Source organism: Camellia sinensis, chromosome 11 (assembly GCF_055761805.1).
Source record: "Camellia sinensis isolate YWXY chromosome 11, ASM5576180v1, whole genome shotgun sequence".
NCBI lineage: Eukaryota > Viridiplantae > Streptophyta > Magnoliopsida > Ericales > Theaceae > Camellia > Camellia sinensis.
The window spans coordinates 55,602,447-55,614,818 of record NC_138971.1 but is presented as its reverse complement, the minus strand read 5'-3'; the positions used below and the strand labels follow the sequence as shown (position 1 = coordinate 55,614,818).

The 12,372-nt window shown below is 40.3% G+C and overlaps 2 protein-coding genes across 3 annotated transcripts; one reads left to right on the top strand and one right to left on the bottom strand.

Moving 5' to 3' along the window:
• Nucleotides 1–1,363: 1,363 nt before the first annotated feature.
• LOC114313685 (uncharacterized) lies at nucleotides 1,364–3,025 on the top strand. The gene is made up of 3 exons (XM_028260096.2): nucleotides 1,364–1,865; nucleotides 2,149–2,545; nucleotides 2,668–3,025. Exons 1-3 carry the CDS (start codon nucleotides 1,364–1,366, stop codon nucleotides 3,023–3,025), a joined length of 1,257 nt encoding a protein of 418 aa, XP_028115897.2.
• A 1,292-nt stretch (nucleotides 3,026–4,317) lies between these two features.
• On the bottom strand, nucleotides 4,318–12,075 carry LOC145801960 (uncharacterized). 2 transcript variants are annotated; one of them, XM_082893950.1, is made up of 7 exons: nucleotides 11,874–12,075; nucleotides 10,052–10,848; nucleotides 9,806–9,939; nucleotides 8,222–9,714; nucleotides 7,891–7,992; nucleotides 7,574–7,792; nucleotides 4,318–4,743 (listed from the first exon to the last, which is right to left on the bottom strand). In XM_082893950.1, the coding sequence occupies exons 3-4, from the start codon at nucleotides 9,869–9,871 to the stop codon at nucleotides 8,503–8,505; spliced, it is 1,278 nt and encodes a 425-aa protein (XP_082750076.1). In that variant the 5' UTR covers nucleotides 9,872–9,939; nucleotides 10,052–10,848; nucleotides 11,874–12,075; the 3' UTR covers nucleotides 4,318–4,743; nucleotides 7,574–7,792; nucleotides 7,891–7,992; nucleotides 8,222–8,502. The 2 variants fall into 2 exon arrangements, with proteins under 2 accessions (XP_082750076.1, XP_082750077.1); XM_082893951.1 differs by lacking the exons at nucleotides 10,052–10,848; nucleotides 11,874–12,075 and having other exon boundaries at nucleotides 9,806–9,998.
• Nucleotides 12,076–12,372: the final 297 nt, after the last annotated feature.

The window sequence follows — 12,372 nt, the reverse complement described above, 5'->3', positions numbered from 1 at the left end:
TATTTCCTTAAACATTTGATTTGTTTTCATTTCAGTTTTTTATTGTCAATGTTTGCGTGGGGTTGATTGTTATTAATTAGCATTGTTTTCACCATTTTTTGCGATCTAGATGCAAACGGTTATTTCCGTGCTTATTGATTAACATTTGGTTCGTTGTTATGTATTTGATTAACACTGTTTTCTGATGCCTGGTCGTTGTTTGTCCAGCATTTATGATGCATTACCACTGATTTTCTTCATTCAACATTTTTAGTGGGGATGATTTTTACTGATTAACATTTTCTTTCATTGTTATGTATTTGATTGACATTGTTTTCTGATTCTTTATTGTTGTTGTCCACCATTTCGGTTTCATTACCATTGTTTTTCTTCATTTACATTGATTCCACCATTGTTTTCATGGAGGCAGAATACGGTGAGCACTCTTTTTCCGGTGGTCAGCGTCATCTTCCCCAACGACCACTACTATTCTTCGCACTGTAATTGGACATTTCAAGTTGGTGGCTTCCTGCGGTGGCACTGCTGTGTTCAAGCCCCCGGGAAAAGGTTTGTCATTTTTTCCAGAATTTTTTTAGTTTTCTCTGATCTGTCTATCGGATGGGTGCGCTGGTTATATCAATGGCTGCGATGGGTCGTTAGGACATTTTTTTATTTTCCTGCACTGCTGTGTTTAATCCAACAAATGCACACATACTGTTCTGTTATGGTTGTTTCATGGGTATGTTGCAACAGTAATGGGTTCTCCAAAATGTGTGCAGGTATGGAAGGGGGAATTTTGCTGGTGTGTTCATATGGTTTAGCTAATGTTCTTATTCGGTTGCATTAGGATTCGTCGTATGTGAAGATTGTTGATGAAATTTGTGGAAAGTTCGATGGATTGGTACCAAGTGCGGTGTGTTTGTTTTTTTATTTTCCCGGGTATAAGAAGTTTAAGGTGGATAACGACGACGACATTCAAAACATGTTGTACCTTGCTAAGTCATTCGGGATAAATCACATTGAGGTCCTCATTCAGGGAAGTAGTGTTGGTGTGGGGGGTAATCGTGTCGTGTTGGATTCCGCAGACGATGGGGGAATATCACGGCATGTTAGCGGGAATGGGTGCGTGGATGAACAGATGGATTTGTTACCAACGTACTGTCCGAACAAATCAAAGACGTTTTTGTCGGCGTAATGGGCGCATGGTATTACCCATGTGGGACAATGTTTTGATGGTGGAGCAACTGAATTCCATGAAGTTCTGTGTAAGTATGCTGTTGAACGTGGATTTCAATTTAAGTACGTTAAAAATGACTCCGTGCGAATTACGGTAGTGTGTAAGTTTGCGGCTTCAACAGATTGTCCGCGGTCAGTTCATGCGAGGATGTTACCGTCAAGTGGGGTGTTATGTGTTAAGAGGTTTGATAGTGTGCATACTTATGGGGCTGTTGTACATACTTCTAGGAACCCTCGTACAGCGTCTGATTTGGTGTCTACCGTTGTTGCAGATCGGGTGCGCGATAAGCCATTGACGCGCCCCACTGATGTTGTGTTTGATTTGAAGAACGAGTATGGTCTGGACATTAGCTACCGGGTGGCATGGTTGGGTGTTGAGAAAGCTAGGGGCGAGGTGTACGGGGATCACGCTACGCCCTTCGATCAGCTGAGGTGGTATAGCAATTCTGTTATGCAAAAAAACCCAAACAGTTACATTAACCTTGAGTTTGACCAAAAAATCGGGAGCTTCGTTAGGTATTTCATATCATTTCACGATTGTATAGATGGGTTCAATCACCGCCGTCCTATGCTATTTTTGGATGGAACGTTTTTGAAAGGTAGATTTAAAGGTAATTTGCTCGCAGCTACTGCTAAAGACGCCAATCAAGGTAATGGTGTGTTATTTTATTCCATTAGTGCTTATTTGCTGAACATACTAGTAAATAGATACTTCCATTTTTTATACATTACAAATGTTTTTTTCCATTTAACGAAGGAAAAAAATTGAGAACATTGAAATAGGGTCTCCTCAAATAAAACTGAATAGGAATGTAAGACACAGCGGCAGGCTTATTCTTTTTTATTTTGTAAAATGTGTCGCACTTTATTTTGTGTGGATGGTTGTATAACTTTTGTCATGCGTAACTTTTTATGTTGCATGTTTGGTCTTAGGATTGTTTCCGGTAGCCTTTGCTATTGTTGATTCCGAGAATTCAGCCAATTGGGAATGGTTTCTTCGTAATTTGAAAGAAGTTGTTGGGGGTGGGCGAACAATAACTTTCATATCTGATCGCCACGCCGGATTATTACACTCTATGCCCATTATTTTCCCTTCAGCGCATCATGCATATTGTTTGTTGCATCTCCAAATGAACTTGCGGGATCGAATGAAATATGTTAATGCACCGCACAAAATTGGGTTGATGCGGAAGTTGCGGGAATGTGCATATGCGCCCACTGTTACTTGTTTCAATGAGAAATTGGAGGTATTGAAGAAGGCCAACCCAGCTGTGATTGAAGATTTTATGACAGACCTACACCCCAAACACTGGTCTAATGCGTATTTCAGGTAATTCACGACCTGCGCAATGGGTTATGGCATATTTAAAAATTCCCACATATGTTTTTTGCAGTATGTTTTATTTTTGTCTTTTTAATTTATGCTCCGTAAATGGGGATTTTTTTTTTAAGGGGCCAACGATATGGGGAGATGTGTTCAAATGCTGCTGAATCTTTCAACAATTGGGTTGGTAAGGCCCGTCATCTCCCTATCACGAGATTGGTCGATATGATAAGGGGTCAAATAATGGAGCAGATGTCGGAGCGCAGAGTTAAATGCGGTAAATGGGCCGGTGTGATATCCCCGAAAATGGAGAAAAGATTGGTGGCAGCATATAACGACAGCAGGGCATGGTGTGTGAGCCAGGCTAATGATGATGTCTATGAGGTCCACTCCCACCCATCGGTGTTGGTTGATGTCGGCAAGCAGACATGTTCTTGTTTTCAGTGGCAGATCAACGGGTTCCCATGCTGTCGTTGCATTCCGTAATAGTGGGAGAAACATCTACGATGCCATAGACTTCGCATTTTGCATTGATACATTTCGAGCTACTTATAGCGGAACCATATACCACATACCAACAGTGGGGAGGCCATTGTTTAACCCAGCTGAATGTTTGATAGCTCTGCCGATGGCAAGCGTCCTCTTGGTCGGCCCAAACGGAAGAGAATTCCGTCCAAGGGGGAGGTAGTGCAACGTATACGTTGTGGTCGTTGCGGAAAAGTGGGCAATCACAATAGGAAGACATGCAAAGAGCCATTATAGGTGGTCTGCCATATGATTTAATTTTGTTGTTAACAAACTGGGATTCTGTTTTATTTTGTTTTCCGAAATATTTTCCTCCTTGTTTTCAATCAGTCATTCACTTTCTGTTATTGGTTTAATCTATTTTGTAGGATATACATTTTTATGTAACCCAGCAACCATTTCAGTTCCCATTGTTGAACAATTACACACCACCTTTAACACCCAACCATTTTAGTTTCACATCTGTTTTGCTTAACACTGTGAAGACATGAAAATAGCCAATGGGTTTTATTTTCCAAATCTGTTTTGATTAACACTGTCTACACATAAAAAGAGCAAATGGGTGTCGTTTTTTGTTTCAAATCTGTGGACATCATAACAGATTTGGAAACCAGTCATCCACTTTATGTTATTGGTTTAATCTGTTTGGTAGGACATATATTTTCGATCCCCACTATTGAACACTAACGCTGCTCCTTTGAAACACAACCATTTTATTTTCAAATCTGGCTTTGATTAACACTGTGAAGACATGAAAAGAGGAATTGGTGCCGTTTTAGTTTACAAATATGTTCACATCATACCAGAACATTCGCCCAAAGCGGACTCTGCCAACCCGTAGCCGGAACGGCAATGGATTTTTAATGTTTGGGTGGCTGCTTACAATCCGCTGTCATTGCACAAAACATGTACCCAATACCATCTGTGTTAAAATAAATTGAATGCGAAGGTAATTTTATGTTACGCTCAACATGGTGTCATCACAATTCTAATTAAGATGGCAAAGTGAAATTAATCTTTTCTCATGTCATATTAAGCACGTGGTCGACGTGCTCAATCTTTGCATGTCAACTTCCATATACATCAAGCCACCCATACTCCCATGGTGTAAAACAGGTTCCCCAAACTGAGTGTCATCATGTGCAACTTCTGCATAGATCACACCATGTTTACATACCCAGGTCCATCTGCCATTTAAAAATAATCTACTCCACATGCACATGAAAATGTAATGCACCATTAAGCTGTTATTATGCAATAGGTGAAACTATTTGAATAAATTACTAAATAATATCAACATTCATATCCAAAAAGTATTGGATCCTAACCCAAGATTAAACCGTTGGGCACTTCTGCATGACCAAAAAAGTAATGTATATGAAACTAGTTTTTCCCTCCTACTGTTATGTGTTATCAGACTAACAAAATATTATATACGTTGATAAAACATCAACAAACTAAAACATCCTAATGCTATTGTTGCACCTTCAGCACTGGCAAATGTCTTCTCAACCTCTTATAATGTCCTCCCACGAAGTCCTCTGCCCGGGTCACTTAAGAACATGTCCACCATTGCAGCTCGTAGCCCAGTTGGGGTCAGACCGTCCATCATAGTATTCACTTCTGCACCACGAATGTACTGCCTGATTATGAAGCACACGAAAATCCCACAATCTAACCTGCACTCACAAATACCGGTGTCAACGTCACTTACGCGATACATCATCAAAACAGTATACTCAAAATAAAATGAACATTACTTATGACTCTGGAACTTGTTGTGCACAATCCACATGTCACGCCCCTGACTTGCCCCTAAAAGTTTGGGCATGACCTGAACAGAAGATGACACGTAGCCTGGGTCCATAGAGGGGCCTGCCCGGAAGCTATAAAATATAATTAATAAAAACTAAAAAGTATGACATCCATTGAGCCACTAAAACATGCCAGGATCAAAACATTTTACAGGGCAAGTACATCAAAAGCCAAAATACATTTAAGAGTTAGTTATTTACAGTCATAGACAGAACTAATCCCGAGATGGGGTATAACAAAGTCATTAGGCACATATCACTTAAGCCAATAACAAAAGTGTGAGTCAACATCTAACAACTTCCACAAAAGTAGGGTCCCGACTCCAGGCTTGGCTGTGCCTAGGCTGACAAAAGTATGACGATGCCGAGCTAAGATCGACCTCCTGGTTGATTACCTACAGAAACAGACATAACATAGGGTGAGCCAAGCTCAGTGAATAATAGTGCTAGTATGCTTGTAAACTTATTTAATGCTGAACTCATGTAATTAGTCCGTCTCTGTACTGCTTATTGGGACAACATAATTGGTTAATAATTATCACAATGTGGCCCCTGGCCTAAGAACTTCACACATTCGGAAAGAGTCCTTGGATTCACAATTTACAATTTATCGCATAAACCTTTGGTTCTGTTTAATTCACAAGCTCACCATAGTGCTATTCATTTTTCACACATCGGCCCTTGGCCTCATAATTTCATTGTTCACAAATGGCCCTTGGCCTCATAATTTCATTGTCCACAAATGGCCCTTGGCCACATATTTCATTGTTCACAAATGGCCCTTGGCCTCATAATTTCACATTAGGGCTCTTAGCCACATTAGCTCACAAATGGTCCTAAGCCACATTGATTCACAATGGCACTAAGCCACATTGGTTCATAATGGCTCTAAGCCACATTGGTTCACAAATTTATACTTGCCTTGTTACATTCCATTAGTCACAAGTTTCATATAAGGTGTGTATCCCTTCACAACCTTTTTCAATGTTTTCACAATTTCGTATCAAACCACTTATGGCAACATATCATTTCATACCAATCATTTCATGCCAACACAAGTTTAATAGTGAAATTCGTAACGTCAAGATATAACATCAATATAGTACGATAATACTTTCTACAAGGTCACAACAACATAAATAATACATGCTGAGTAGGGATACATTGAAGTACTATTACTCACTGTGTTGTGGCGGTGCACTTCCTTTTGAGGTGTTTCCTACACATATGAAAAATCACATTAGTCCCTTTTCATCCTTGTTAAATCAATATTCGGTTCGCTTACTTTGATTAAATTAACGAACATTCAAACAATGTAAATTGCAGGTTTTGACCACATTAGAGGACCCAACACGCAAAACGGAGCATCCCAACTTTTCTGCCCTGGGCCGCACGTGCGGCTAGGATTTCCCGCACGTGCGGCACACCTCCCGCACGTGCGGCATTGAGGCCCCGCACGTGCGGTTTTTGCAGTGTTGAAGTCCAAAAATTTGCCATTTTCCCGCACGTGCAGCAGTGACTCCCGCACGTGCGGCTGAGGTTCCCGCACGTGCGGCCTTAGGCCCTGCACGTGCGGCGATTCTGCACCAAAACTCCGAAATTCTGCACAATTTTCCCCCTCTTGTAGACATGATTAGGGCCTCAAAAATCTAGTTTTAAATTACCAATATATAAGCTCAAAGCATGTAAATACATGTGCACAAGGATCAAATCACATCTTTTATTTGAGTAACCAACAATCAAAGCATAAATTCACAACTTAAATTCACTCCAATTCACAAGATTCCTATTTGTTTTTACATCTCACTTCATAACATAAAATCTTGCCACATACTTGAATTCAAACAAATCAATAGAAGAAATAGAGTAGAGTTTCTCATGGATACTTCAAATTGAATCAAAGCATGCATGGTAAGGTCATTTTATTCATTTACTTCTCAAGCTTACAACACCACAATTCCAACTCTTAGGAATAAGATCATAGAAATATCTTTACATAAATTATAACAAGAATTTAAACATGTACATACCTCAAGTCCAGTCTTAACCTTCTTGAGGACTTCTTTCTCTACCCCTTCACTCTCAAATCTAAAGTTATGTTATAAGTTCCTTGGTTTGTCAAATGGCTAAGGCCACATATATATATATAACCTTATGGAGAGAATGAGACGAAAATCAATCGTTTACACATCCGAAAGTCGAAATTTCACAAAGGTGCTTAATATTACCTAAAAATTATGCTGGTTCTAAATATATGATCAATTTTGGCTTATTAAGCCGCTAAGGCCCTCGATTTCTACTTCATCGTTCTAATAGCAACATATACATTTCTTTTCTGACAGATACAATTCATTTCATAAGACCTCACAACATAGTTATTTGAACTTATTTCTTCGTACAGCTTCATCTTAGTCACTTAATAGCACAGAATAAAGGACGAACATATATCACAAGCATATATGAGGGTCGGGTTGTTACACCACAACAGATACAAAACTGCCATCAAACAGGTCTGCCCCAACACCTGCAGCTATAACTCGAGGCTTCACAAATTTGTTGTGATGGTCAGCCACCTATTGTTTCTATCCATTTTCCACATGTCAGTGCAGTTTTGTCCACAGTAACATTAACCTTTTGTAAATAGTAATCTGCCCATCATGCACATTCAAAACTGAAATTTGTAAACAGCACTTACAACTTTTAGAGCCTCATTGTAATGCTCATCGCGCACTCAACATCTTGGCCACATCGAGTTGTAATGTTTCCAATTCCCGCTTTCTGAATTGTGCGCCATGACCGTCCAATGGTTGGCATTGTAGATTGGGAAAAGTGCGTATCTACAACCTCGTGCAGCCTTCATGTGAACATTCAAATACTTCGCTCGGGAAACAGCACTGCTGTTTTGCATCATATCCTGCACAATTGTCCAAAACCGCTGCAGTCGTATCAGGTTTCATTATGCAAATATTATTTTTAGATTTCGGGCAATCAAACGAAGGTGAAGATACATACTGAACAAACACTAGTGTAAATGTACGATGTCCCAACATATTCTGCCCTTCCAGATACCATCTTATGCATTTCAGTCAACATTGCAGCGTATGCATCGATTACCTGTAACATATGTTACCCATTACAATTCCAGCACAATAGTAATAAGAACTTTGTAAATTTACATTTCCATTTACATTTTCTTGAGTGTGTTTTTAAATTCATTTGCCCTTTGTGACAGCCACATCACTCAATTCACAAAGGAAACAATGGTCAGATTTGCATATGTTTTTTAAAAAATAATTAAAGAATCAAAAAATACTCTACGATTCGTTACACGAAACCAACTTACATTGCCGTGTATGGAGTTCCACTGCACCCAATCTTTGATGTCCGTGAAATGAACTTGTATTCCATTGTGTCCACCATCCCATACTATTAACTTGCACACCGTAAACCAAAATTAAGAACCACCATAGAACATAGTTTTACAAGTTGTACATGTCAAAGAATACAACATTCCATCCGAACCTACCCGTCCCCCTCTAAAGTGTACATTCTTTGTAGTAGTTCCCTGTCTTCATCCTTCAGCATGTTCCACACAGTGTGCCGCCTATTCAAACCGAAGCCATTCTAGGTTTTACGTTGCACCTCAACGTCCTCAACACTGTATATCACCCCGGGCTCAAATGATTTACCAAGTCTGACATTGGTGTTTACCTGTGGACGCCCAAATATGCCGGGATATTCGTAGTATGATAACCTAAATTCCCGTCTTGCCTTGTTCTTCACCCTTTTAACAAGTGACGTAATTTTCGGCCCAGAACTTGTTGTAGCTGCTGTGTGTTCACAATGACCTTCTACACAAACGACAGCTACGCCATCTTTTACATTGCCACCAGCTACTATCTGTGCATTTAGGGGACTGCAGCTACCCTCAACCCTTTCTACAGTTGTATGTACAATCCCATCTGCGAAATCATCTGTCAAATCTTCAATCCCAGTTTCATTGACAACAAGTTCTAATTCGTTGATCTGCACGTCTTCGGGTTGGCCTGCAGGACACGCAGACTGCTGTGCACTTTCGTAACTCGTCACATAGGCAGACCCACTCACTTTCCCTGGCAGACTATTACTCGGTGTTCGCTGATTGGATCCATCATTCACAGCAAATTGTGTGACCTCGTGCACCTCAAGGTCATCAAGACTATCTTCCAAATTGCTTATTTTTGTCTCCAATCGATCAACTTGCTTGCTGAGTCGAGCAATTTCAGAATCCTTATCGACAATCACAGTATTTAAGTCTGCAAACAAATTCCCAGCGTGCCGCCCGAGCAGTTTCTCCAGTGTTTCCACACGCTGTTCCAGTTCACATATCCGTACGTCTTTCATATTGACCTCACTCTCTAATTCAATCATTCTGACTTTACAAGTTATCAGCTCATCGTGCACCGCCCCTTGTTCCTCACACACGTCTTCACCATCTGGAGTGCTGGACAGTTCTAGAAGATCTGGGAACAATACTGGCCAAACTTCTCCATGTGACGCCAACTTCGCAGCTACTTTTTCCTTGTTGGTCGGTGTTCCAGTATTCTTATTATGATAGTCATTTCCCCCCTCTATTTTCATGTCACCCTTGTTTTTTGTGGCCGGCTGCCAACAATTGAAGCTCGGCTCCACGCTACCAACATCATCTGTCTCAATCACAGCCCTACGTTCATCGCACACTCCATGTGGTTCCACATCCATCCTAATTCTACCACATTCTTTTGGTTCAATCGCAGTAGCAAGCACCTTGAGAATATGACATTCATTAATCGTCCCAACAAGTTTGCCACACTGGACCTAAGGAAAATTACAAACAAAACACAACAGAACTTCAATGTTTTGTGTTGGAAAATTTTGAAAAACAATTAAAAGGGTTCTAATTCCATACCACAAAGCAACCTTCTGACGACAAATTTATTACTCTTAGTTTCCCACAGCGGCTGCAATGTTCCATTGACAAAATCGTGGTGTCACGTCAGGTCGTTCCGGAGCGACGATTTTTGAATGCTCACAAATGAGAAACTGAAATTACACCATCAAACATCCATTAAATAAACACGGAAATGGCTTACGAATCTGTTTTTATGTTTTAAAGTTGAAATTGAACCACCAAACAACCAATAAACATACGTACTAGCAATGCTACTACGCAACCAGTGACCTTCTCTGGCCTATTGTGCATCTCATTTAGTGACCTAATCAATGTGTTCCTTATTGTTGCACTCCAGTCATAGTGTTGCAATGTGTCCAGTTTGTCGATCACACGGACAAATGCCCAACCTATATGCTCACCGATCGTTGCGAAAAACAACTTGGCACAAACATAAAGACACAGCAATTTTGCCACATCTTCTTCGTCACGCTCTATACGACCAGAGATTGCTTCTCCCAGCAAGTCCTTTATAACTTTTGAAGAAATTCGGCTAACATTTGCGCAACGTCTTTGCATGAAATCGAACGGCCCTTTCCCACACTGTGTCATATCCAACTTCTCCTTCCCACATTGTACGCCGAATATCAACCTGATGTCGTTGTTGCACAATGGTAACTTAGCTCCACCAATGTGGAATTTCTCATCTTCAGGTTTGTAAGTTTGTATTATCCGACATACCATTGCATCACACTTTTTGAACATTTTAGGATCCAGCTTGTTATCCCGAATAGTATCAATCATCAACCAGAATGGCGTTTTCTGTAACTGCCTGATGTGGCCATCGTGTAATTCCAGTTCCATAACTGTGCTAATCAGCCCGGATATGTTTGACCGGTACATTAATTTTGATGGATCAACATCAGCTCTCCGAACAGGATCACTCGGCCCTTTCTGTTTCTTGAATGGGAGCTTTGCTTGTCTTTTACTGGCCTCCCTTGTCGATGTTTGTGGTAACCTCATGCCAAATTTTCATTTGCTAGTCCTACTGCCACCGCTACCTGAACATGTTTTACATGCAAAGCAGCAGAAACAAATTAAAACTGCCAACACAAAACATAAAATGTCATGAGGTATAACCATGAAAAACTGAATCTTTTACACCGCCACATGTTCCAGCATCAGGCAATTTACCAAAAGAACACAAACTTTTATGCCCCATGTCATGCCATCAATGTAAAATCTGAACACAAACAGTAACATCACACAGCCAAACTCTATTTTCGATCTCATTGCGCAATAGACAACGAGTATGTATTGCATGCATCACTAACCACTATCACTTCCCAACTAACTAATTTCACTGTTTTGTACTACATTATATACAAATGCAACGAACCGTAATTACGCATTTCAGCAATAACATACAACAATTAAAGTGACGCTACGTAGATTATGCTAACGCATTGAAGAACAATACAAATGTGTCACCATTGCAATATGACCTTCATATTGTCCAACACGCTACATAACATCATTACGACTAAGCAAACGACAACAAAACATAAACAAAAACAATGGGGCCCCATCTGAAATATGCGAATACATCACTGACCCGAATCTTGAACACCATTACAATTTTCTTCAATGTAAAAAGCCCAAAAACACTGTACGCACACCCCCACAGGTACATGATAGTATACACCACCAAGCAAATAGGTAAACCATCTTCCCCTCAACCCCCCCCCTCCCCTCCCCCCCAAAATTCAGAAAAACCCAGTACACACTTGATAATAAAATTGCATTACCATCACATTCACATTCACCGCAGTAATATTACAACAAAATCACAAAAACACACCTTTTAACAGGCCAAGAACATTGACAAACTACCCTCCGGGAAGTAGCATGCATTTCTCAAAATCGCACAAAAAAAACAACACTACTTCAGTGTACAGATATCACAATTTCATGTATTTCACAAAACCCACAACATTAAGCACTTCACATAGTATTTCACACATAACTCCACAACTTCGTAATGTAAATGAAAGCAAGGGTTTATGTACACAGACGATTACCGTACCTAGAACCATTGTCGGCAGACTATGAAGACTTTCTGGTCGCTGCTTCGAAGCACAACAGCGTCACAAGCACCTACACCGCCGGTTTTGATGTATCAAGAGCGAAGGGGGTTGCGTATTTGATAGGGATTGGGGTAAAACACAAAAGGCTATTCTATTGTCCCAGTCCACATGGATTTCACATCGTCAAGTAACAATCTGCAACTACATTGCCTAACATCCCGCCATTAACATCGAAGAACTGTTCAACCTTCCATACACGACTCTTCGATTACGGGTTTGTTTGGAGGGAAACAAATTTCTACAGAGGACAGGTTTAGGGCATTCCAGTCATTACGCCGTTGGGGGTTTACTTAATTACCCTTACTAAAACGCGTAAAAATTAGTGTAACACGGGTTTAGTTGTCATTAACATTACAGACTAATTGGATCATAAGATAAAAGATAGAACTAAATGGATCATAAGATAAAGATTTGGGATTTATTGATGCGTCACCCAAA

Excerpts from the sequence above, each read along its gene's own strand:
- LOC114313685 (XM_028260096.2), top strand. The coding sequence starts at position 1,364 with ATGTTACCGTCAAGTGGGGTGTTATGTGTTAAGAGGTTTGATAGTGTG. Across the intron at positions 1,866-2,148 it reads TGCTAAAGACGCCAATCAAG|GATTGTTTCCGGTAGCCTTT; the intron begins GTAATGGTGTGT and ends GTTTGGTCTTAG. Across the intron at positions 2,546-2,667 it reads TGGTCTAATGCGTATTTCAG|GGGCCAACGATATGGGGAGA; the intron begins GTAATTCACGAC and ends TTTTTTTTTAAG.
- LOC145801960 (XM_082893950.1), bottom strand. The coding sequence starts at position 9,871 with ATGGAACATTGCAGCCGCTGTGGGAAACTAAGAGTAATAAATTTGTCG. Across the intron at positions 9,715-9,805 it reads CGTCAGAAGGTTGCTTTGTG|GTCCAGTGTGGCAAACTTGT; the intron begins GTATGGAATTAG and ends AATTTTCCTTAG.